General features: G+C 37.8%; 1 protein-coding gene and 1 non-coding gene across 2 annotated transcripts; both read left to right on the top strand.

Annotated features, from left to right (window-relative positions):
* Positions 1-27,721, top strand: TMEM106B (transmembrane protein 106B). The gene is made up of 8 exons (XM_019928031.2): positions 1-212; positions 2,514-2,735; positions 5,851-5,914; positions 10,260-10,419; positions 19,324-19,464; positions 19,722-19,771; positions 20,532-20,585; positions 21,325-27,721. The coding sequence occupies exons 2-8, from the start codon at positions 2,516-2,518 to the stop codon at positions 21,461-21,463; spliced, it is 828 nt and encodes a 275-aa protein (XP_019783590.1). The 5' UTR covers positions 1-212; positions 2,514-2,515; the 3' UTR covers positions 21,464-27,721.
* TRNAR-CCU (transfer RNA arginine (anticodon CCU)) lies at positions 11,710-11,784 on the top strand. Its single transcript has one exon. It is a non-coding gene; the product is annotated as a tRNA-Arg (tRNA).
* Positions 27,722-27,884: the final 163 nt, after the last annotated feature.

The raw sequence follows: 27,884 nt of genomic DNA, 5'->3' as shown, positions 1-27,884 counted from the left end.
GCTCTGCGCAGGCTCGGGCGCAGGTTGCAGCAGAGAGGGGCCTCAGCTGTTGTGGTTATTGTGCCGCCCCTCCCCCACCCGGACCCAGCGGCGACTCGTCGCTGCAGGCCCGTTGCTCTAGCCCCAGCACCCGGGACTAAGGACTCCGTGACCCTGTCTTCGGGCCTGTCCGCGCCGGAGCAACTCGGGACTGCGTAGCACCCCGCATGCCGGTGAGCGACCCGGGACGCGCAGCCTCCAGGTCCCCTTAGGGAGCGGGGCCGAGCGGGCACCCTGGGAAGAGCCGAGCCGGACGAGGAGGTGGAGGAGGGGAGGCTACGGGGCCGCTGGACACGCGCGGAGACCGGGGAGGCGCTCTGGGCTGGGTTATGGAGGTGTGTCATCACCTCTTATCCGGGCCCAGCTTCCTGCCTAGGGGCTCCGGACTTCGGCTCTAGCCGGGCGCACGGGAGAGATTACAGGTCCCCACACCTTGAGTGGCCAGGTGGCCCCTGGTTTTCCTCTTTTTGAGTTTTCTTGCCCGACTGCCTGTATTTTATCTTTAACCTTTCCAAAGTAGGCAGGCTGTATCCTGGGTTTCGTTGATGTAGCTTATGAAAGGCGCCGACTTCCTTCGTTCGGAAGATCACGACCCATTTAAATTGGGTGGAGTCATGTACTTTTTTTTCCTTTTTTCGTAAGGAGTCTAAAGTTCGGGTTGGTTTTAAGTACATTAAGGGATTTTGATAAAAATATTGAGCACAGGGGCCTAGCACCTCTTTATTATAAACTAAGGAGTCTCCAAGAATAAAAGTTGTTAAACTTAGCAGTGCTCTGGGGAAAATCCAGTAGGGAGGGCAGGGATGCCCAGTACCTGACGAAGTCTGGCACTTGTCCATTAGCCTTGATAAAACAAACACCAGTCCAAGGCCGACTGTATCAAGGCAACTGTTACGTAAGTATAGAAAGCAGGCCCAGACTGAGAGCCACTTGTTCTTGCCTTCTGTGTCTTTTCCCCTCTTAAGGCATTCCAGTGGGAGGCACCCTATACCTCTGTTAACTGAGATCGTAAAAGGGTGCCACTGAGGCCCATTGATCCCAGCTCATCTAATATTTCACATAGGCCCCAAGGTCAAAGTGTGTGGGGACAGTGATGTTAATTCACCCCTGAACCACCTGTGACTGGCAAGTATTGGTTTGGCTTGCATATGATGTCTTCGAGCAAAATCAAGAGAAAACAATGCATTTTTAGGAGTCATAAATCATTCACGTTTTTTAACTTAATGGGCAATGTGTATATAAATTTTTTAAAAATAGTAAAAATCAGCATCTTTATTCATCATTCTGAAGTTTTAAGTTTGTCTACGAGTCGTATAATTTTTTATCCTGCTGTTTACAGTGTGTTTGGGTGACCCTAACACATGGATGGCATGCCACTTTTAAAAAGCAAACTTTTCTTCATAGCATAAGATAAATTGAATTATTTTGAGTGTCAGTTTTCCTCATTCATATCAGTTCGAATTTTTTAAAGAAATATGTCTCTTTATATGAATGTCTTTAACAATCTATTTTTAGGAACTGATAAAAAATATATGGTCAAATTTAGAAAGAGAAGGAATGTATTATTTTTAAATTCAGCTTTCCCGCTTTGTTAATTTGTCCTCAGAATGTCAACTGATTAGAATATATGACTTTTTAAGTCTTTTTAATACTTAAAATTGTGGCTTAAACTGCAGTGTTACTGCATTACCTATCTACAGAGGTTATTTTGATATAGGTACTAGCACTAATTATTTATTTTTATTTGTCTTTAAATTTATATTTAATTTCCCTTCTGTATTTTTGATACTGTCATCCTAAAATTTTGAAATTAATGTTCTAAATTTTGCTGCTTTGTATTGGTGAATTATAGTCAATATTTTAGAATATTAATTTCATAATTTTAACTCCACCAACTGTTGAATGAAAGAAAAATCTGGAGGTTTTTTGAGCTGTTTTTTGTTGCAAGTATTTAAATGTTTAAAGCAAGAAATGTGAGGATGAGAAAGATTGGGGATTTTATTTATCACATAGGGGCATGAATTTTAAAAGGCTGAAAAATACTACTTTGATATTTCCTGGTGATACCTAGTTGTAATCTGCCCAAAGCCACTTTTGCCTTCAGTGCTAATTGATTTAAAGGTAGAATGTGTTTTTGTTTTATTCTAAGAAAAGTGAAGTCCATGTGTTTCTTTTCAGAGAACTCTAAGAAAGTGGAGACTTTTGTCAAATTTTAATGTTGTTTGAAAGCCCATTCTTATCATAACTCTGATATATCATTTCATAATATTTTGTTAGAAAAACACTTTTGGACTCTAGTAAATGGCTCCCTTGTTTCAGACATTATTTTGATTGAGTATAATTCTAATCCAGATAGTGATTTCAACGCTCCCTTGAAGGTTGCTCTAAATTAATTTGATCAGTATAAATATCCTATAATGTTCTTGAGTATACATCTTGACTGAAGTTTACTGTAAAATGTTTTTTTTTCTTAGACATGGGAAAGTCTTTTTCTCATTTGCCTTTACATTCAAATAAAGAAGATGCTTATGATGGAGTCACATCCACTGAAAATATAAGGACTGGATTGGTTAATAGTGAAATACATAATGAAGATGGAAGAAGTGGAGATGTCTCTCAGTTTCCATATGTGGAATTTACAGGAAGAGACAGTGTCACTTGCCCCACTTGTCAAGGAACAGGAAGAATTCCTAGGGGTATGTGTTATTGCATTGTTTTTTCTTTAAAGAATGATTCCAAGTGTTTGCACAAATACTATGAAATCCGTGGGTCTGAGCACAACCCTTTATGTTTTAAAAGACTTAGAATTACAGTTAAAACTTCATATCAGTTATCGTCAGTCAAAAGGACACAAAGAAACAAACATAAAGATTTTAATTAGGGTCCTAAAGCAATAATGAAAACCACTCTTCTACCTCCAGTATCTTTTCTTTACCACCTGCAATTATAGCAGATATACAGCATCTCTTGACTGTAAACTTTTAGTCCTGTTTGGCATCAGTAGAAGTCATGTCACAGTCACCTTGCCATATTGAGTGTTAGGAGCAATTTAAGTAATGTGGTGACCTAATATTTCTGATTTGTTATTTAAAGAATAATAATAAGTTGGTCATGCACTAATTAGTTATTTTTTAAAGGGTCTACATGAAGAGGGATGGTATATGAAGATGAGCCATATAGGAGAAAAAAATCAGTTTGTGGCATGTCATAGGGGAAGTCAGTAGGGAGTAATCTCCACCTGCTGTTTGTAGGCTACTTTAGTAGCAATGGCAATAAGTAGCAATAGTAAAAGTACCTTGTACTATTCTCATTTTCTGCTTGGTTGAATTGATATTTGACCCTGGAGAGACCCCGAGGGTAGGACAAAATGACAATATAAGGCTTTATCTTTGCAGAGGTAGCAGTATTTGAGAATAAAAGGATTATTGTAGTTACAGGTATTAATGCACCAGGCTGGGGGCAGGGAGAGGGCTGGAGTCTCATTTTTGCAATCTGGATACTATGTTTTTGAGGTATAGCTAGTAGGCATTTTTAGCAGCCTGGATGTACATTGTGGATAGTAAGATTGAGGAGGAATTCGAGGGATTTTTTGTCTGAGCAACTGGAAGAATGGAGTAGCCATTTATTAAAATGGAGAAAAGAAGGTTTGAGTGTATGTGTCAGGTGAGAGATCAGGAGCTCAGTTTTAGATATGTAAGTTTGGAGATGCATATTTGACATCTAAATGGATATGTTCAATAGGAAGTTAGTTATAATAAGGGCCTGGAATTCAGATGCAAGGCCTAGGCTGGAGTCATCAGTGTATAGATGATACTTCAGGTGAGTTGGATGACAGCACCAAGGTTGTCAATGTGAATAGAAAACAGAAGAGATTTTAGCACTGAACATTGGGGCATTGCAACATTTTGGGTCAGTGACATGAGAAAGAATTAGCAAAGGACACTAAAAAGAGCAGCTAGAGTAGAAGTAGGAAATCCCTTTGTCTGTGGTGTCTTAGAAGATAAATGAAGAAGATATACTCCTTGGTAGAGGAGAGATTGATCAACTGTGTTAGACCTGATCAAGTAATGTGAGGACTGAGAACTGGCCATGGGATTTGGTGATTTAGGGGCCACCTTTACAAGAGCAGTTTTGGTAGTCTGCAGAAGTATGTGTAGCATGTGTAGAGTAGGATCAGGAGTGCATAGAAGGAGCAAAGTTAGAGTCAGAAAATAGCTTTTTTGAGGAGTTTTGCTGTTTCAGAGGAAAAGGAGAGAAGAGAGGTGGTAGCTAGAGGGGGCTGTACATCAGGAGAAGAATTTTTTAAAGATGGAATGAGTAATATGTTTGTATGCTGATGAGATTTTTCCATAGAGAAAACATTGATAATGCAGGCAACAGAGGACAATTATTAGATCTAGTGCACAAGTGCAGAGGGCTGCTCCTCCAGAGAAGCATGGGCAATTTGCTCCCAGCAGTAGAAGGGAAGGTAGAGTATATGGACACAGAGGCAGGTGGGTGGGTGGGTGGGTAGATGTGGTGGTAGCTTGTGGAAGTTCTCTTTGCCACATCATGAGCTGAGAGTAAGGATAAGGGAGAAGATATTGGAGGTTTGAAGAGAAAGTGGAAGTTATGAAATTGTAGTTTGGGAGAGTCAGATTAAGAGTATGCACTTTTTTGGGGGGGGGGCTGTGCCACACGGCTTGCGGGATCCCTGACCAGGGATCGCATCCAGCCCTACGGCAGTGAAAGTACAGAGTCCTGACCACTGGAACACCAGGGAATTCCCCAGATTGAGAGTATGAACTAGAGAAATATAGGCGGCATTATTAAGGGCCACTTGAGATAGTAATCTAAATGAGACTAGTGAGCATAGTTGTTTGTGTTTCTTTATCTACTTTTAGCTGTGTGGATATAGGCACAGTCGCCAAAGGGTTGGTTTTAACCAGTTGCAGGTTAGACAGATGAATACCACCAAACAAGATAGGATATGTACACACACACACACACTTACACACACATACATATTATATATATTATTTATATGTGGGTATGGTAGGGGGAGTGTAGATGAGGGGGGACTTGTGGAGGGAGCAGGGAGGAATAATGAAAGTATTATGGAAAGCTTTAAAAGAGAACTTGACTGCGGTGCTTTGATAGTTCATACAAATAGCCAAGTTGTGATAAGATTGGAAAATTGGCATTTAAAAGTCCATTTATCCATTAAAGCATATAGATAATGCTCAACCCAAGCAAGAAATACTGAATTTTGAAGTGACTTAATGTGGAGAGGTGTGTGACCTGAAAGAGTCCTGGAAGACTGTGTATAAATAGGGGTTCTTGGAGCATGAGACTTAATATGTGTCAGTTTTGGTTTTCAGGGGAGATAGTGTAGGAACCTCTGCAGTTATAGGGGTTTCAGGACAGCGGTAACAATATGTTTCTTCTGCTCTCATTCAGATAATCAAACTGAAGTCTTAATGGAAAACTGTGGGGAATAGAAAACTGGGTGAAGGAAGGCCTGGTAAATTCAGATCTTCTGAAAGCTGGGACTTTTTAGATTTTTTTTCTCAGTGGAAGAAAGAGTTACTCTTTCTCATTCTTTATAATATTTTTGTTAGTTAGAAATCTAGGTATGAAAAAACACAATATCTGCTTTGGCACTCAGCTGCTACTGGATAATTTTTGAAGATGTTGAGAGCAGTTTACTAAAGGAATGAGATGAGAACCAGGTAGTATTCTGGTCTTTCCAAACCAGACTTTGATGAGGAACCACTAAATTTTTAATTAATCATGTTAATAAATTTCTAAATCTAATTCTTTTACTTTTAGGACAAGAAAACCAACTGGTGGCATTAATTCCATACAGTGATCAGAGATTAAGGCCAAGAAGAACGTAAGTGATTATAAGAAAATGGCAGATTTTTTTGTATTTTTTGCTTTTTATATTATGTATAAGTAAATATTTTAATTAAAACTATTCAAAGGAAAAATGCTATCAGGTTGTTAAGTTATACCATCATATACTTTATGTCATTAAATAAAAAAAGGATTCCTGATTGTGGTAAGTTCTTGAAAAGTACTTGAGAGAAATGGTGTAGAACACAAGCCAAGGAAATTGAGCATAAATGTAATTGGAGTCCCTGAAGAAAATCAAAGGAGGCAAACTGAACAAATAGCAAACATTTAATTCAAGATCACTTCCCTGAAGTAAAGCAATACGTGAATCTACATATTGAAAAGACAAGGACTTGGGCTTCTCTGGTGGCGCAGTGGTTGAGAGTCTGCCTGCCAATGCAGGGGACACGGGTTCGAGCCCTGGTCTGGGAGGATCCCACATGCCGCAGAGCAACTGGGCCCATGAGCCACAGCTACTGAGCCTGCGCGTCTGGGGCCTGTGCTCCGTAACAAGAAAGGCCGCGACAGTGAGAGGCACGCGCACCGCGATGAAGAGTGGCCCCCACTTGCCACATCTAGAGAAAGACCGCGCACAGAAACGAAGACCCAACACAGCAAAAATTAATTAATTAATTAATTAATAAACTCCTACCCCCAACATCTTCAAAAAAAAAAGACAAGGACTTCCCTGGTGGCCCAGTGGCTAAGTCTCTGTGCCCCCCATGCAGGGGGCCCAGGTTTGATCCCTGGTCAGGGAGCTAGATCTCGCATGAGGCAAGAAGATCCTGCGTGCCACAACTAAGACCTGGCACAGCCAAATAAATAAGTAAATATTTTTTTAAAAAGTTTAAAAAAAGAAAAGACATACCATAATTTTGGAAATAATCAACCCTTCTTAATGAAATTACTGGACTTCAAAGGTAAAAACAGAAAATTGAAAAGCCCCTTTGAGCATCCAAGCAAAGGATCGATTAATTTATAAGGGATAGAAAATCAGATTGGCATGTTACTTCTTGACCACAATGCTTTAAACACAAAAGCAGTAGAACAGCATGTCTAAGTCATCATGGAAAGAAAATGAACCCAGGAGTTTATAAACAGTCAGTCTGACCCTTTATTTTATAATATATAGACAGTTACGAATGTGCAAGAAATTAGGGTTAATTTCCTAACCCTAACAAGCAGAGGGAATAGCACCTGAAAGGGCCAGAGGAGTGGTCCAGCCTTCAGATGTATGGCTAAAGTAAACAGCGCTGTGGGAAAGTGGTACAGATGAGGCTAGAGAAAATAACAAGGACCAGATCCTGGCACCTGTAGTAAGCTAAGAAATCTGAGAACTTACAGGAAGCTCCTCAAGAATTTTTAGGAGTTTCAAATTTGTAATAAAAAACAGTAACTCTCAATATGTAGTAAAATTATAATATTTTGGGAAAACTGTGGTTCTTTATAAGTTGGAGTTGTGATGGGGTAGTCAAGAAATTATTAATTGCTTTTGTCTCCATACTTTAGCTATGTCATTTAATCCTCAAAACAAACCTACAGGTTTTAAAATGGAGGAGAAGAGTAAATTACCTAAAATGTTGCAAATATGAAATGGCAGATATAGAATTGTAACTTGAGTCCAAATAAACCACACAACCTTTATAACTTCATCAGTACTGTATACTTTGCAGGATTCTGTTACTGTCCCTAGAGCCATAAGAAAAATTACTACTGATGAGTTTTGTAATGGAGATCTATGTACTTCATCAGTGAACTAGCCAATTTTTCAATTTGGTATGAAATACTAAGTGGAATGTTATTTTATTGTCCCACCAGGTTTAGTAATATTTGTTATGGCTGTAAGCTTTGGGCACAAAGTAATTTTGAATACTGATTCATATAGTCACACCTAGAGCTGACTTACAGGCCCTAGATACCAGAGTGTGGTGGGCTCACCTGCCCATGAGAAATAAAAACACTAAAGTGTAAAAAAATCCAACAATGTTCACATTTTTATCATGATTTTTAAACTTTTTTTATACCTTTATAAGGTGTTTTGGTGTATAATGGGCACTATAAGTGTGTGTTTAAACTACCTATTAGGGGCTTCCCTGGTGGCGCAGTGGTTGAGAGTCCGCCTGCCAATGCAGGGGACACGGGTTCGTGCCCCATTCCGGGAAGATCCCACATGCCGCGGAGCGGCTGGGCCCGTGAGCCATGGCCGCTGAGCCTGCGCGTCCGGAGCCTGTGCTCTGCAACGGGAGAGGCCACAACAGTGAGAGGCCCGCGTACCGCAAAAAATAAAAATAAAAAATAAAAAATAAAATAAACTACCTATTAGGTAATCCAGTAGTGGTCACCACCCTACTCAGGTTGGAAGTCCAGAGTGAGTGAGTGGGAACTTCTCTCTTTGCTCCAGACAGTAGTACAGGTCAAGTAGTAATGATTTAGTGAATTTTTGTTTATTTTATTTTATTTTATTTTGCGGTACGCGGGCTTCTCACTGTTGTGGCCTCTCCCATTGCGGAGCACAGGCTCCGGACGCGTAGGCTCAGCGGCCATGGCTCACCAGCCCAGCCGCTCTGTGGCATGTGGGATCTTCCCGGACTGGGGCACGAACCCGTGTCCCCTGCATCGGCAGGCGGACTCTCAACAACTGCGCCACCAGGGAAGCCCTATTTTGTTTTTTGACAAACCATTTTGCTCTCTTTTCTTAACTTGGACAACTTAAAATACGCAGAAACATTTATAAAACATCTGCAAGAGGTACTTGAAATAACTGTTGTGAGGGATAAGATGAGATCCATCAGGGCATTTAGGTACAGATCTCTCTTTAGGGAAGAGAGGATGGAGGAAAGGATAAAACAAGAATTTTTTGGATGGCTAGAATCTAAGGAAAAGATAAACTAAGTGACGTGCAAGACAGAAAAAGAAGCCAAAAGAAGGGTGCTATGGGCTTTGACAGAGTGCTGTTTATTGGAGAAACCAGGGAAATTCTTTCGTCCCTGAGTGTCCATGGGGAGATTGCTTCCAGGAGCCCTCGCATATACCAAAATCTGCTGATGCTCAAGTCCCTCATATGAAATGGCATAGTACAGTCGACCCTCCACATCTGAGGTTTCAAATCTGTGGATTCAACCAACCATAGAGGGAAATTTTGATCCATGGTTGGTTGAATTCAGGGATTAGAAACCCACAAATACTGGAGGGCCGACTGCAGTGTCTTGAAACTCTAGTTTTGTTGGTAAACCTAAAGATAAGAGGCAGTTTTCATCTATGGAAATAAAGAGTGAGAGATGGAAGAGAAACACTTCCATCTGGGAGGTAGATGAATAGCAAAGTCATGCGAGTTTTTTTTTTTTTCCTTGTCTTATCTCTGCATAATAATATCCCCTTTCTTGATTTTAAAGAAACAGTTTAACAGCATCTTCAAAGCAGACATGATTAATGTAAACAATATTTTTAAAAAGGAGTACAGGGACTTCCCTGGTGGCACAGTGGTTAAGAATCTTCCTGCCAACGCAGGAGACACGGGTTGGAGCCCTGGTCCGGGAAGATCCCACATGCTGTGGAGCAACTAAGCCCGTGCGCCACAACTACTGAGCCTGTGCTCTAGAGCCCGTGAGCCACAACTACTGAGCCCACATGCTGCAACTACTGAAGCCCACGCGCCTAAAGCCTGTGCTCCACAACAAGAGAAGCCACTGCAATGAGGAGCCTGTGCACCACAAAGAAGAGTAGCCCCTGCTCGCCACAGCTAGAGAAAGCCCATGCGCAGCAACGAAGACCCAATGCAGCCAAAAATAAATAAATAAATTTATTTTAAAAATACGTAAAAAGGAGTACATAAATAGTTTCAGATGAGGAAACTCAAAAGAGACTGTCTTAGTGAGACTGATGAGGCATATGGTTATGTCATTACATTTTTAAGGGCTTCATAGGTGGTTCTGATGAGCAGTCACTTTAGGGAATCATATAATGCCAAAACTCATATGTGAAAATTCTGCTTCAGTGAATTCATCAGGGAGTCTTGAAATCTATACTTTTATAAAGCTCCCCAGCTTGATTCTGATGAGCAGCCTGGTTTGGGAATCACCACAGTAAATGTTCTATCTATAATAAGCCTGAAATCCTAGTCTCCAAAAAGGTAAATATGTCTTTTAAGGAGACCATTTTAACACTCAATAGATTCAAAACTAAGTCTGTTCAATACTTTTATAATGTAAAAAGTTGGTAAAAGTCATACATCTTTTCCTGCTGGTATAAAAAGGGAAAAATTCAAAATGAAAATGTCTTCTCTAAATGTTTCATTATGTAATTTTTGATGCATGTATATTTAAATGTTCCATTTTCCTTTTCAGAAAACTGTATGTGATGGCTTCTGTGTTTGTCTGTCTGCTTCTTTCTGGACTGGCTGTGTTTTTCCTTTTCCCTCGCTCTATCGACGTGAAATACATTGGTGTAAAATCGGCATACGTCAGTTATGATGTTCCAAAGCGTACAATATATTTAAATATCACGGTAAGTACATATTTATATTAAAAATATTTGACTTCATTCTTTTTTTTTTTTTTTTTTTTTGCGGTACGCGGGCCTCTCACTGTTGTGGCCTCTCCCGTTGCGGAGCACAGGCTCCGGACACGCAGGCTCAGCGGCCATGGCTCAGCAGCCATGGCTCAGGGGCCTAGCCGCTCCGCGGCATGTGGGATCTTCCCGGACCAGGACACGAACCCGTATCCCCTGCATCGGCAGGCAGACTCTCAACCACTGCACCACCAGGGATGCCCTGACTTCATTCTTTTATCATGTTAAGCAGCACCTTTGTCCTTATTGAGAGAACATTAAAGGTAACACTTACTCAGTTTTCTTTCTGTATGTCTGCTATATTGACCTTTTCTGTCATTTCTGATTCTGCTGAAAATGGCAAATTGGCAAATTCTGTGTATTCAGAATCATTTAGCATTTGAAGATGCCTTTGGGAGGGTAAAATAAACAAAACAATTAATTACTGGGAAAAAAGTAATTACAATCTATTTACTTTTCAGCATTTGACTCTGAATAGCTTCTAGCCAGATGTTAACATAGTTAGTTCAATACATGTTATACATGTAACATTTTCATTTCCTTGTGTTTTGTGAAACACAATTTTTGCCATCTTTAACAGACCATTCCCTTGTTTTAAAAGGTAGAGAACAAGTGAATGATTTCTCTTGCAAATTAGTATGTGTGAAAACCTGTGTTTCTCAGGACAGTGGTTTATAGGACTCTGCAGCCTTCCCACACTTGAAAACAAACAAGCAAACAAACAAACACCTCAGAGAAGGTCTTGTACCTGTTTTACATGTTAACATTTATTTGAAAAAAGCATGGTTTGCAAACCACCGTATTATTAAAAAGGAATATATATGTTGCTTCAGGCTTTAAGGTACATCTGTGTGGCAGTGATTTGTTTGGAAGAGAGATATTGGACTTCAGTTGGTTTTCCTCAAAGAGGTGGTTGGTATGCTTGAGGCTGAGGTAGAGATGCCTGTGGTGCTGGTTGGGAGGAGGGGGATTTACAGGGACAGGAAGTGAAATGGAATGTATGTTAAAGTGGAATTACTACTTAATTATAGGAAAAAAAGAACTCCCATGAATTCATTTATCCTCATGGTGTACCGTCAAACGTTGTCAACCTTTAAAAAAAAACAGAAAAAATTTTAAAACCCTGGGAATTCTCTGGCAGTCCAGTGGTTAGGACTCTACTCTTTCACTACTGAAGGCCCAGGTTCCATCCCTGGTTGGGGAACTAAGATCCCACAAGCTGGGACTTCCCTGGTGGTCCAGTGGGTAAGACTCTGAACTCCTAATGCAGAAGGGGCCCAGGTTTGATCCCTGGTCAGGGAACTAGATCCCTCATGCATGCCACAGCTAAGAAGTCCACATGCTGCCACTAAGAAGCCTGCATGCTGCAACTAAAGATCCCACGTGCCGCAACAAAGACCTGGCACAGCCTAAATAAATAAATATTTTTTAAAAAAGATCCCACAAGCTGCACTGCGCAGCCGGAAAAAAAAACTATATACATGGAAAAAATATATATGCATAAAACATAACACAGTACGCATTGTAAATCATTTCCTATCATTGGGGAATTATTGTTGGGTATTTTTCCACTGTAACAGCCATTTGGAAAAAGGAACAAATTTTCCCTTTTTCTGTGGGGTTTAAAACAGTGGGCGGATATTTTTGGCCAACCTCCAGAGTCTGTTTTACTATTAAATAACTGTAAATTTATAATGAAAAGTAATAAAATTTATGTGCTGGGCCATTTTAGATACCAGAAAGTATATTTAAATGTAAATATCTTACTTTATTTTAAATAATTATTCAGGAATTCCCACTTTTAGGGGTACTAGTACTTCACTAAATTGAGAAAGTGTGAACATTAAATAGGAAATAGGTTTATTATATAGATAAACATTAGGTTTAACTGGATGACAGTGAGAAAAAAGCTGAGATTTCTCACGGGGGGAAGATGGTGGAAGAGTAAAACGCGGAGATCACCTTCCTCCCCCCAGATACATCAGAAATACATCTACACGTGGAACAACTCCTACAGAAAACCCACTGAATGCTGGCAGAAGACCTCAGACCTCCCAAAAGGCAAGAAACTCCCCATGTACCTGGGTAGGGCAAAAGAAAAAAGAATAAACAGAGACAAAAGAATAGTGACGGGACCTGGACCAGTGGGAAGGAGCTGTGAAGGAGGAAACGTTTCCACACACTAGGAAGCCCCTTTGAGGGCGGAGACTGTGGGTGGCGTAGGGGGAAAGCTTTGGAGCCGCGGAGGAGAGCACAGCAACAGGGGTGCAGAGGGCAAAGTGGAGAGATTCCTACACAGAGGATCAGTGCCACCTGGCACTCACCAGCCCAAGAGGCTTGCCTGCTCACCCACCGGGGTGGGCGGGGGCTGGGAGCTGAGGCTCTGGCTTCGGTCAGATTGCAGGGGCAGGACTGGTGGCGTGAACACAGCCGGAAGGGGTTAGTGCACCACGGCTAGCCGGGAGGGAGTCAAGGAAAAAAAGCTGGACCTGCCGAAGAGGCAGGAGACTTTTTCTTCCCTCTTTGTTTCCTGGTGCGCAAAGAGAGGGGATTAAGAGCGCTGCTTAAAGGAGCTCCAGAGACGGGCGCGACCCACGGCTATCAGCGCGGACCCCAGAGATGGGCATGAGACGCTAAGGCCGCTGCTGCTGCCACCAAGAAGCCTGTGTGCGAGCACAGGTCACTCTCCACACCTCCCCTCCCAGGAGCCTGTGCAGCCCGCCACTACCAGGGTCCCAGGATCCAGGGACAACTTCTCCGGGAGAACGCACAGCGCGCCTCAGGCTGGTGCAACGTCATGCTGGCCTCTGCCGCCGCAGGCTCGCCCCACATCCATACCGCTCCCTCCCCCCTGCCTGAGTGAGCCAGAGTCCCCGAATCAGTGGCTCCTTTAACCCCCACTTCTGCAAGCCAGAAGGGAGTGGCAGGATGTATTAAAAGTGATGAAGGAGAAAAACCTACAACCAAGATTACTCTACCCAGCAAGGATCTCATTCAGATTTCATGGAGAAATTAGAACTTTTACAGACAAGGAAAAGCTAAGAGAATTCAGCACCACCAAACCAGGTTTACAACAAATGCTAAAGGAACTTCTCAAGGCAAGAAACACAAGAGAAGGAAAAGACATACAATAACAAACCCAAAACAATTAAGAAAATGGGAATAGGAGCATACATATCGATAATTACCTTAAATGTAAATGGATTAAATGCTCCCACCAAAAGACACAGACTGGCTGAATAGATACAAAAACAAGACCCATATATATGCTGTCTACAAGAGATCCACTTCAGACCTAGGGACACATACAGACTGAAAGTGAGGGGATGGAAAAAGATATTCCATTCAAATGGAAATCCAAAGAAAGCTGGAGTAGCAATTCTCATATCAGACAAAATAGACTTTAAAATAAAGACTATTACAAGAGACAAAGAAGGACACTACATAATGATCAAGGGATTGATCCAAGAAGAAGATATAACAATTGTAAATATTTATGCACCCAACATAGGAGCACCTCAATACATAAGGCAAATACTAACAGCCATAAAAGGGGAAATTGACGGTAACACTTTCGTAGTAGGGGACTTTAACACCCCACTTTCACCAATGGACAGATCATCCAAAATGAAAATAAATAAGGAAACACAAGCTTTAAATGATACATTAAACAAGATGGACTTAATTGATACTTATAGGACATTGCATCCAAAACCAACAGAATACACATTTTTCTCAAGTGCTCATGGAACATTTTCCAGGATAGATTATATCTTGGGTCACAAATCAAACCTTGGTAAATTTAAGAAAATTGAAATGGTATCAAGTATCTTTTCCGACCACAACACTATGAGACTAGATATCAATTACAGGGAACGATCTGTAAAAAATAAAAACACATGGAGGCTAAACAATACACTACTTAATAACGAAGTGATCACTGAAGAAATCAAAAAGGAAATCAAAAAATACCTGGAAACAAATGACAGTTGAGACATGACGACCCAAAACCTATGGGATGCAGCAAAAGCAGTTCTAAGAGGGAAGTTTATAGCAATACAATCGTACCTTAAGAAACAGGAAACATCTCGAATAAACAATCTAACGTTGCACCTAAAGCAGTTAGAGAAAGAAGAAAAACACCCCAAAGTTAGCAGAAGGAAAGAAATCATAAAGATCACATCAGAAATAAATGAAAAAGATATGAAGGAAACAATAGCAAAGATCACTAAAACTAAAAGCTGGTTCTTAGAAAAGATGAACAAAATTGATAAACCATTAGCCAGACTCCTCAAGAGAAAAAGGGAGAAAACTCAATAGAAATGAAAAAGGAGAAGTAACAACTGATACTGCAGAAATACAAAAGATTATGAGAGATTACTACAAGCAACTCTATGCCAATAAAATGGACAACTTGGAAGAAGTGGACAGATTCTTAGAAATGCACAACCTGCCAAGACTGAATCAGGAAGAAATAGAAAATATGAACAGACCAATCACAAGCACTGAAATTGAAACTGTGATTAAAAATCTTCCAACAAACAAAAGCCCAGGACCGGATGGCTTCACAGGTGAATTCTATCAAACATTTAGAGAAGACCTAACACTTATCCTTCTCAAACTCTTCCAAAATATTGCAGAGGGAGGAAAACTCCGAAACTCATTCTATGAGGCCACCATCACCCTGATACCAAAACCAGACAAGGATGTCACAAAGCAAGAAAACTACAGGCCAGTATCACTGATGAATATAGATGCAAAAATCCTCAACAAAATACTAGCAAACAGAATCCAACAGCACATTAAAAGGATCATACACCATCATTAAGTGGGGTTTATTCCAGGAATGCGAGGATTCTTCAATACTTGCAAATCAATCAACATGATACACCATATTAACAAATTGAAGGAGAAAAACCATATGATCATCTCAATAGATTCAGAGAAATTCAATAGATTCAACAAAATTCAATAGATTCAACAAAATTCAACACCCATTTATGATAAAAACCCTGCAGAGAGTAGGCATAGAGGGAACTTTCCTCAACATAATAAAGGCCATATATGACAAACCCACAGCCAACATCATCCTCAATGGTGAAAAACTGAAACCATATCCACTTAGATCAGGAACAAGACAAGGTTGCCCACTCTCACCACTCTTATTCAACATAGTTTTGGAAGTTTTAGCCACAGCAATCAGAGAAGAAAAGGAAATAAAAGGAATCCAAATCGGAAGAGAACAAGTAAAGCTGTCACTGTTTGCAGATGACATGATATACTATACATAGAGAATCCTAAAGCTCCTACCAGAAAACTACCAGAGCTAATCAATGAATTTGGTAAAGTAGCAGGATACAAAATCAATGCAGAGAAATCTCTGGCATTCCTATACACTAATGATGAAAAATCTGAAAGTGAAATCAAGAAAACACTCCCATTTACCACTGAAACTAAAAGAATAAAATATCTAGGAATAAACCTACCTAAGGAGACAAAAGACCTGTATGCATATACCATATTCTTGGATCGGAAGAATAAACATTGTGAAAATGACTCTACTACCCAAAGCAATCTACAGATTCAATGCAATCCCTATCAAACTACCACTGGCATTTTTCACAGAATTAGAACAAAAAATTTCACAATTTGTATGGAAACACAAAAGATCCCAAATAGCCAAAGCAATCTTGAGAACAAAAAATGGAGCTGGAGGAATCAGGCTCCCTAACTTCAGACTATACTACAAAGCTACAGTAATCAAGACAGTATGGTACTGGCACAAAACCAGAAAGATAGATCAATGGAACAGGATAGAAAGCCCAGAGATAAACCCATGCACATATGGTCATCTTATCTTTGATAAAAGAGGCAGGAATGTACAGTGGAGAAATGACAGCCTCTTCAATAAGTGGTGCTGGGAAAACTGGACAGGTGCAGGTAAAAGAATGAGATTATATCACTCCCTAACACCATACACAAAAATAAGCTCAAAATGGATTAAAGACCTAAATGTAAGGCCAGAAACTATCAAACTCTTAGAGGAAAACATAGGCAGAACACTCTATGACATAAATCCCAGCAAGATCCTTTTTGACCCACCTCCTAGAGAAATGGAAATAAAAACAAAAATAAAAAAATGGGACCTAATGAAACTTAAACGCTTTTGCACAGCAAAGGAAACCATAAACAAAACCAAAAGACAACCCTCAATATGGGAGAAAATATTTGCAAATCAAGCAACTGACAAAGGATTAATCTCCAAAATTTACAAGCAGCTCATGCAGCTCCATAACAAAAAAACAAACAACCCAATCCAAAAATGGGCAGAAGACCTAAACAGACATTTCTCCAAAGAAGATATACAGATTGCCAACAAACACATGAAAGAATGCTCAACATCATTAATCATTAGAGAAATGCAAATCAAAACTACAATGAGATATCATCTCACAATGGTCAGAATAGCCATCATCAAAAAATCTAGAAACAATAAATGCTTAAGAGGGTGTGGAGAAAAAAGAACACTCTTGCACTGCTGGTGGGACTGTGAATTGGTTCAGCCACTATGGAGACCAGTATGGAGGTTCCTTAAAAAACTACAAATAGAACTACCATATGACCCAGCAGTCCCACTACTGGGCATATACCCTGAGAAAACCATAATTCAAAAACAGTCATGTACCAAAATGTTTATTGCAGCTCTATTTACGGTAGCCAGGAGATGGAAGCAACCTAAGTATCCATCATCGAATGAATGGATAAAGAAGATGTGGCACATATATACAATGGAATATTACTCAGCCATAAAAAGAAACAAAATTGAGTTATTTGTAGTGAGGTGGATGGACCTAGAGTCTTTCATACAGAGTGAAGTAAGTCAGAAAGAGAAAGACAAATACTGTATGCTAACACATATATATGGAATCTAAGGGGAAAAAAATGTCATGAAGAACCTAGGGGTAAGACAGGAATAAAGACACAGACCTACTAGAGAATGGACTTGAGGTTATGGGGAGGGGTAAGGGTAAGCTGTGACAAAGTGAGAGAGTGGCATGGACATATATACACTACCAAACGTAAAATAGATAGCTAGTGGGAAGCAGCTGCATAGCACAGGGAGATCAGCTCGGTGCTTTGTGACCGCCTAGAGGGGTGGGATAGGAAGGGTGGGAGGGAGGGAGATGCAAGAGGGAAGAGATATGGGAAAATATGTATATGTATAACTGATTCACTTTGTTATAAAGCAGAAACTAACACACCATTGTAAAGCAATTATACTCCAATAAAGATGTTAAAAAAAAAGTGAGATTTCTGTAGGTTTTCTATCAGTATTTTGAGAAATGTAATTATATAGTATTACTTTTGTTTCTTAAAATGAGTAGTATATATTACTATTCCTACTCTTTTTTAGTAATATTTATTGTCTTTCTAATTATGAAAATGTTTAATTATCATTGTAAGACATTTGAAAAATACCATAATGTATATCTTTACTTCTATCCGGGCCTGACTATTAACATGTAGTCTGCCCTCCATATCCACCAGTTCTGCATCCATGGATTCAATCAACCTGATTGAAAATTTTTTTTTTTAATTCAGAAAAATTTGTTTTTTATAAATTAATTTGTGGGGGTTTTTTTTGGCTGTGTTGCGTCCTCATTGCTGTGCGCAGGCTTTCTCTAGTTGCGGCGAGCAGGGGCTATTCTTCGTTATGGTGTATGGGCTTCTCATTGTGGTGGCTTCTCGTTGCAGAGCACGGACTCTAGGCACTCGGGCTTCAGTAGTTGTCGCATGCGGGTTCTAGAGCGCAGGCTCAGTAGTTGTGTTGCACGGGCTTAGTTGCTCCGTGGCATGTGGGATCTTCCCGGGCCAGGGATTGAACCCGTGTCCTCTGCCTTGGCAGGTGGATTCTTAACCGCTGCGCCATCAGGGAAACCCTATCTGTTATTTCTTGATTTAACATTTTTCTTTTTTATTTTGACTGTTTTCTAAAATAATTTGAAACAATTGTTTTAAGTTAGAATTGCAAAAGTTGGCCCCAGCTGTTAAGTATAGAAATGATACAACTGCATTTCTTTCCAACCAGTTTTGAATCTATCCCATTTCTTCTCAAAAGTGACCTGCTAGAAATCTCTACTCATGTAGTTAAAATACTAGTTTTTTTAAATAGAAAGTTTATTTAAAGTTGTGTTTAACATTTTAAAATGTTGTCTTTGTATTTAATCGAATCGGAAGTAGCTTAGTCAGTGAAGATGTACATGTTAACATTTAGAAAATTTTTGATGAAATTTTAGAATTTTTTATTGAATTTTTGCTAAGGCTACAAATACATTTTCTAACATTCATTTTTCTGTATTCTTGTACTATACATTTTCTGGGCCTACTTTTTAAAAGTATGTGTTCATTGTAGGCATTTTATATACATAGTACTCATGCATATGGGCTTCCCAGGTGGTGCAGTGGTTGAGACTCCGCCTGCCGATGCAGGGGACATGGGTTTGTGCCTTGGTCCGGGAAGATCCCACATGCCGCAGAGCGGCTGGGCCCGTGAGCCATGGCCCCTGAGCCTGCGCGTCTGGAGCCTGTGCTCCGCAACAGGAGAGGCCACAACAGTGAGAGGCCTGTGTACCGCAAAAACAAAAAAAAAAAACATAGTACTCATGCATAAAACCATATAATTGGTTCATTGAATGTTCTTGACATTTTTGGTGATACTTTCCTTCCTCCTAATAAATTAAGCATAGCCACAGCTGGAGAGTCATCTTCTGTATTAATTTTGATTCATATTATGCTTATTCTAAGATAACTTGTACATTTTGTGCCTCCTTTCTTTTTCAGAACACACTAAATATAACGAACAATAACTATTATTCTGTTGAAGTTGAAAACATCACTGCACAAGTTCAGTTTTCAAAAACAGTTATTGGAAAGGCACGCTTAAACAACATTACCAATATTGGTCCACTGGATATGAAACAGGTAAGCGTCATTCATGAAATACTTTGGAGGGGTTAAACAAGTCTCAAGTTTGTGTATCATATTAACTTGAGGGAGATGGGGGATTTCTTAAAGAACTAGACTTTGAATTGTATCCCATACATGTGTAAGAAAAAGTCCTAGAATCAAACCCATAAAGGGAGAAATTTCCAAACTCTTTGAAGTTACAAAATGTATCTGAAATACTTGATGTTTTGATCCTGTTCTGTATTGATTTATTTTTATTTTTTGCCTTTCAGATTGATTATACAGTACCTACTGTCATAGCAGAAGAAATGAGTTATATGTTGTAAGTTCTGATTTTTAATTATTTTCTCTCATTAAATTATAAAGAGTAAGTATGTGTAGGTGTGAATATATATATATATATGTTTAATTTCCCATCATCTTAGAAGTGACAAGACCACATTTTGGAATATTCCTTCTGGCCTCTGATCATCTCTCTTCTTCTCTTCTCCCTTTCAACATGTATAATGTTACTGTATATATACGTATACACATAATTTCATTTTCAGAATTAGGATCATATACACCATGGCACTCTTTATTTACTATGTTATGAGAATCATAATCTCACATATTCTAGTATTTGTTTCTGATTTAGTATAGGAGGACTAAAAATGCTAATGATGTTTAGAACTCTATTGCTGGTTTGAAGTTGTAAAGCTTTTAAATTAGGTCTAAATGATTATTAGCTCTTGTTAAGTAAAAAATAGTGATATATTTTTATCATCTTTTGATGTCAGCTTGATATAGAATTTCTGAGTAACTAATAAACTGGCTACTAAAATTTCAAAAGGTAAACAAAAAGTGAAAATAATAAGTAGACAACTCTACAACTGCTGTAGTATGAAGGCATAGAATAAGAAGCCATGAAAATATTAATCATCATTTGAGATACAGAAAATGCTCAACCATTAAATGCTTATTTATTATATCTTCTTAATAGTATATCTGTTAGCTTTAACATAGGAAGAGGAACTGTAATTAAACTATTTTAAATTTATAATGTCAGTTTGTGTTTATTCACATTGTTTTTTCTTTAACAGTGATTTCTGTACACTGACATCCATCAAAGTGCATAACATAGTACTCATGATGCAGTAAGTACAAATTTTTTTTTGAGAGATTCTTTGCTTAAAAACTTTATATGTATAACATTGGCTTAGAGTATACACATATTTATAAATGCTGTCTCATTTGGGTTTTAAGCCTTACAGGAGTGCAGTGAGGTGAAGTAAATAGTATCCCACTTTACACATGAGGAAATGGGAGCTCAGAGGAGTAGTGAAGGATCACACAGCTGCTAAATAGTGAATCTGAACCTTGCAAGAACTTGGGAAAATGGTAGAAATTGGGATAGAGAGAAGGATGAGCTCAACACCCAATTCCTTGCTGCCTGTAGTCGGCAGTAACAGTAGTGAAGACCAGGAATGTTATTGGTTTGCAAATCGGGTGTTATCCTAAGCCATGAAAACACTGTAGGTTATAGGTTGGGTATTTGGGCCATTAGCTAACATTTGATTAACCTTTTCCTCTGATGAGAGAACTGTGTGATTATTTTTAAAAGTGCACTGAACTAAATATATTTTTAATTAAAGATAGGTGTTTTGAAAAAATACATTTTTGTATATAATTATTTTTGGATAGGGCATTCTCAGCCAGCATTCCTGTTGTCTATTGGGGAAATATTCCCTAAAAGGCCCATGTCCACAATATTAAGTTATCATTAATCAAATAATCTCTCCCTGGAGAGAATTTTGATATATAAAGTGTTCTCACTTTAGAAAGCTTTTTTATATATAACTCTTCAGTGTTTCTCCCCATTTATTTTGTTTTTAGAGTTACTGTAACAACAACTTACTTTGGACACTCAGAACAGATATCCCAGGAGAGGTACCAGTACGTTGATTGTGGAAGGAACACAACTTATCAGTTGGGGCAGTCTGAATATCTAAATGTACTTCAGCCACAGCAATGAAAACTGAGAGATGCACCTGGAGAAGAAATACATTTTCCAAACTCTGAAGGATGAGGTACTTACTTCCGGATAGGAGATCTTAAATTGAACAACCTAAAGTTTACACTTCTGTTTTAAAAGTACAGCTAAGAGTATGTGGACTTGTAGGTTATTACAACTCTCTACTCTGTGTTCATGATATTTGTACCAGGATCTTTTACTTGAATCTAAATTTACTGATTGGTTTTCTTTGTTCCTGGTCCCCAAAGGGGAAGACTAAGACTTCTCCTACAGAATAAATAATTATTTAAAATTCATAGCTCTAATCACTACTGAAAACATAATTGATGATTTGTGATGAATATAATTATGTGATGAACATAATTTGAGAAACTTTATTTCTGAATGTTTTTATGGAAAATTACTGTGGGCCTATTCGTGAAGACATTTAAAGAGTAATCTTTCTTTTTTCCTGTTTTATAAATTCCCTTTGCTACTTGGTAGTATTTCAGCTATATGCTATTTTAGCTTTTAGCTAAATGTTTTTATTTTTTCATTTTGAAATCCTACTCATTTGCATGTTTTTGTCAGTCTTACTTCAAGCTGTTGCTTGCATAACACTTAATAAACCAAAATAATCTTTGCAGAATTCTGTACCTAAAATTTTTTAAAACCCCTAAATAATGGGTTTCACATGTCTTTCCATGTTAGTTATAGTTGTGTGAAATTTTTATGTAATCTTCAAACATCATTTAATGTACAGTATTGTAAATAAATTCTGCATGGCTTTTATGTAGCTTTAATAAATGTCAAATAAAGTGATACAGATTTAAAATATAGTAAGTTGCTCATAAAAATTTGTAAAGAAAGGAAAATGATATTCAGAAACCTCTAGAATGTATGTTTCCAATTACATATTAGATCAGGCATAACATAGATTTGAAATAAAATATTTTGATGCTCCACTTTTTTTAATGTTGCTTTTCATACTAAAGAATTATGGATACACTTACTTTTCAGAACTGTTAGGTACCCAAATGATCAATTTTATGAATGTTTTAGAGGAGGAAGTTATTTCTTTGGTAAAATTATCCAAGAAATCCTGTTATTAAATTACGGTGGCTATAGCAAAATAAAACCTATATTATGCTTTTAAAAATTACTTTGCACATCATGGATATCATGCCCCTAGCAGTTACATTTTTAAAGTTTTCTACTTTTGGTTTGGATTTTATTTAAAATTGTTTTCAAGTGTAAATTATTGACTTATTCATTTTGCTATTTTATATTTTTAATACCATTTTGCATTTGGGCTTTTTGCCTTTTTGGTTACCACGTTCTGAGTACCTTTTAAATACCTACCACTGAGCATAGGGGCTGACTGTGATACCAAAAACAGTAAGTGGCTTGAGAGTAGTTTCCTATGTTCCCTAGTGACAGAGATCAGGTTACCCCTCTCCTTACTCCCAAAGTGCCTAACATGGGTCTGAAACATTCTTATTATAAGTCTGACTCTCTCAACTATAGAACATGAGCTTTATTTAATTAGTTAGAGCTAATGAAGCCCTCCTTTCTGCCTTTAAACCTACTCAGGTTTCCCCTTACTTAGCTTTCATATTACTTTCTCTAAGTTTTCCTCAGTGAACATTTAAATGGGTGAAATGCACTAACTTCTTTTTTTTTTAACTACTTAGTCTTCCCTTAATCCATCGCTAACTCATCCATCCTTACTATTAAACTAAAATCACCCCTTTAAATTTATTATGGATTTTGTAGTCCAACCCAATCTTTAATATTTTTTCTGCTATGTTTTTTGACTACTCCCCTTCTCCTTGAAATTGCACTTTTCTAATGTGTGTGTTCTATTTGTATTTTTCATGTCATTCTCATTTCATTTTTTCTCATTCTCCTATCTTTTGATATCTTTTAATGAGTAGTATCCAGACCCTCTTCTGCCTCAAAATTTCTACTCCTGTATCTTCAGCAATCACCTATATTAAGGCTTCCAGCTCTGTTTCTACATACCTGACAGTAACCTGTCTAGTTTCTCATTTAGCTAATGCCTTAGAGATAACAGTATTTCAGTGACTGTGTAAAAATCAAACATTGTTAAAAAATTTTTTATCATGTTTTGTTCTCACCTGCCCTTATGTCCCATTTCTTCAAAATCATTCTTCAGATATGCCTCCTTCAAAAATCAATCCTGATTTATTTTCCTGCTTTGTATCTTTTTTTTTTTTTTTGTGGTACACGGGCCTCTCACTGTTGTGGCCTCTCCCGTTGCGGAGCACAGGCTCCAGACGCGCAGGCTCAGCGGCCATGGCTCACGGGCCTAGCCGCTCCGCGGCATGTGGGATCTTCCCAGACTGGGGTCAAACCCGTGTCCCCTGCATCGGCAGGCGGACTCTCAACCACTGCGCCACCAGGGAAGCCCCCTGCTTTGTATCTTTTAACCTTGGAAAACTATATAGTGTAAATTAAATGGACTTTTCTGTTGATGTGTAGCTTTAATATCCTTTTAGAGTGCATGCAGAGTATCTGCTGAAGAGACAGAAAAGTGAGAGAACATTTGCTTTTACTGACTTAGTTTTGAATTTTTTTATTCATTCTTTAAATTAAAAACTCTTTATTACACCTACTTTCTGTGGAGTTCGAGTGAGAAAAAACTGGAATTTAAAATAAGTTAAGAAAAACCAGCAGTAGAAAAATAAAGATTACCTGTGACTACTTTCAAAGAGGGTTAAGTAACTGCCAGAAGAACCCTAGAGCAAAGCAGGCTGTAAATTAATAAAACTACAAAAGCACATTAAGGTGAAGCAGATTTATAGCCATTAAAAAAAAAAATCTGGAAAGGATGGATGAGGCTTTAACTTTTCTTAGGTCACATTGTCCAATGCAGTTTCTTATGTGGTAATAGGATTTTTTTAAAACGGCTCTCAGACCTTATTCAGAAGATGTGGTAAAGATGTTACAATTTTTTTTTTCTGATAATTCCAAGAATAAATTTCTCGTAAATTGCACCTTAAATAAACTGGTCATTCTAACCAAATCTAATACGTAACCAGCCTACATGTTTTCATATTACATTTATATAGCACTGTGCCCTTTTCAGAATTCTTTCATATATTTTTCTCATATCATTTGCCATCATCCTGTGAGTCAGAAAATGAGGGTAGTAGGATCCTCCTCTTTTAGAAAAGGAAAAAGAGGCATGGAGAAGTTGAGGGACTTGCTGAAGATCTCATATTTAGTAAATAGTTTAATTGAGGCCAGACCTAGTTTTCCTGTCACCCATATCTGTGCTCTGTCATTTAAAACACCCATTGGAAAGCCCTGTTGACTCAGGTTAGTATAACTAAAAATTAGAGAAAACGTTCACGTAGGTAATGGTGACAATCAGAATAATACTGATGGACTAAGATTTGGGGTATCTTGAAACTGGTACCTTAAATGTTTTAAATGGGAAATGTAAAATATTTTGGAGCATGATCTGTAGGTTAATTTTCTGTTAAAATTTAGTACTCTGTGATCATTCCAGTAAAGATAATAGATATGTTTCAGAGTAGACTAATTATAAATAATAGAGATTAGTGGATTGAGATTTGAAACAGTAACAGTTTGAAAATAAGAGCTATCAGGTAAACTGCTTGAGGTTTCTTAATAACCATCTTTACTACATAACATGTAAATGGCTGTGGTTTTGTGTTCATTTTTTCCATGCTTTTTTTGTTTGTTTAAGCCAATGAGGTAATTATTTTCTCTAAGAATTCATGACAAGAAAATAAAATTCACTTCAGATCTTCTGAATTGTAGTTTGGGAATAACACAGTGTGGTGTTCAAATAGATAGGAAATGACTGCCAAAACACAATAAAAGTAACTTAGGAGACTTCAAATGTCAGTCTAATTTGTGGTTCTTAGCCTTATCATTATTGCAATATAATTCTGGATGTTTAATTGGAGGACATGTCCCCAACTTTCCCTCATGCCATTTTGTTTGTTTTTTAAAAGTTTTAAAATAAACAATTCTTTGTATAATGAGTATATCTTATTTAAGAAAACGGTTTGTTAGGTACTTGACCCCAAAGTCACTGCTCAGTATAGCTAATATTTATTGGTTAATTACTATGTCACATACTGTACTGTACTAACCTTTCATGTGCATTATCTTATTATCCCTCAGAAGAGTTCTTTAAGGTAGTTACTGTCATTGCCCCCCCCATTTTAGCTCTGAGGAAATTGAGTTTTAGAGAAGTTAAGGAGTATGTATAAGTTGGAAAGTGGCAGATTAGAGATTCAAAACAGGTCGGACTCAAGCATCATTGTTCTTACAATAAGCATATTTTCTTTCTAGCCTTTGAAAATGTTTTAGTCATAAAAATGTGTTGGATATTGCACTTAATATAGAAGACTGAGGTTTTTGATAGTATTTTCAAGAATACTATTAAGATGCTTTATTATTTTGTAGATCTTTAATATAAAAATGTTTATCATTTTTTTAGCTATTAATACTTATCTGTTAGATGGATTTTGTTCTTTATAAAAGATATAAAAATTTAAATTTACAAATATATATCAGGCTTCCTTGATAAGCAGTATGAATGGAATTTCAAGTTATTAGTTTGTAAGCCAAAGGTTACTCACCAGAATGTCATGATTTTTAGCTCATAACATCTGGAAACAATAACTACTTGGCTCAAATACATCTAAGAAGAATTAATTTTATTTCTGTCTTTTTTGTAATATCAGGTTTTAAATGAGATGTTAAACTATTTTAAGGAAAAAATGTTTGAGAGGGTGGGATAAAAAGACTGTGAAACATTATTTCTTTAAAAAATGTATTTTTACATGAAAACAAGATATATTTGCAATGTGTTCAATCAAAACATTCACTTCTATATCCCAGATCTACATATTTCAAAGTAAAAATGTTCACTTGTCAGCTGAAATTCCTGATTAGAACTAATATTTGTTTATTTTTGTGCTTAGAATGTAAATTTCACAGTGGATTTTTTGTTTTGTTTTGTTTTTTTCTGGCGGTACGCGGGCCTCTCACTGTTGTGGCCTTTCCCATTGTGGAGCACAGGCTCCGGACGCGCAGGCTCAGCTGCCAGGGCTCACAGGCCCAGCCGCTCCGCGGCATGTGGGATCCTCCCAGACCGGGGCACGAACCCGTGTCCCCTGCATCGGCAGGCGGACTCTCAACCACTGCACCACCAGGGAAGCCCCACAGTGGATTTTTTTTAAATTTACCTTTAATTTGGATAAAAGCAAGTGATATATACTACAGGGATAAAAATGGTAATTTTCATTTTTAAAAAAACTACCAATGTGATTATATTTTTAGTTCTTTTTACTCATGTTTAGTAGAGGCTTTAAATTAAAAAATACACTATGGTCTGTATTGACCCAAAAAGTATTCCATAAATTAATTTAACAAATATATGGCAAGCTTTTCATAGCTATAGCTAATTCTTCTAGAAGGAAGTTGTTGCCTTCTGTTTAATTACATTAATTGAAATGTGTTTAAGAGAAATGTTTTCAGCATATTTTGTATACTGAAAAAAAAATAGGGTTAGTATTGGGCCAATGGCCAAGAGGTAACGTTACTACCTTGTAGACTGTTACAGTTGAAATTGTCCCACTTCCCCCAGAATTTTAGAAACTAGAAGTCTGGGAGATGCTGTATCAGCTGTACTCTGGTGATTCTAAATGCTGTAAGTACTGTTCATCTTTTGTTATTGTGTGAGATGGGAAAAAATGCCAGATTGCAAAACATGCATAATTTCATTGTATAATGGTTTGTTTTAGGCATAAAATATCAGCAAGCCTTGTCTTGTGTGTTTTGTCTTAAATTTCCTTATAGAACTAAATTAAGTAAGATTTTGGGAAATGATTTTAAATGCTTTCCAAGTTGACCTGCTTGGTCAGATATTTGAATGATGGCATTGCTGAGTAGACTCTAACCCATGATTCTAATTGTGGAATAAAGAATAATGTAGAGCGTGAGACTATGTTTGGGCACTTACTCTTCATTTATATTAGGTATTACCCTTCATCATAACATACTTACTAAATTTCCAAGTTGAGCAGTTCTGTAATTGTAACAATTGTTGCTGTACCTGTAACAAACAAAACATGCTTATGATAGTAAAATGAATAGAAGCGCCCCCAAATACTATTTTTTTAATTCACTTGTAACTGTTCCTCTTATAATTGTGTATGACAGAATCAAATTTGTAAAAATTTTAGCATGAAAAATAAAATTTGTATCAGTCAAGTGTCTTGGTTATGCTTTTGAAATTCTCTTGACATAAACAAATCAGTGTAAATATTAAAAGTTCTTCAGCTTGAAGCTTTTAAGTTCTTACAGTTGTTAGCCAAACTGCACTTTAACATCATATTTTGTATCTTTTTCTTTCATCTACTTAGCTTCCAACTTG

The sequence above is a fragment of the Tursiops truncatus genome, chromosome 9 (assembly GCF_011762595.2).
Source record: "Tursiops truncatus isolate mTurTru1 chromosome 9, mTurTru1.mat.Y, whole genome shotgun sequence".
Taxonomy (NCBI): Eukaryota; Metazoa; Chordata; class Mammalia; order Artiodactyla; family Delphinidae; genus Tursiops; species Tursiops truncatus.
Note: the sequence above shows the minus strand (reverse complement) of the source record. Positions and strands in the feature narration are given on the sequence as shown.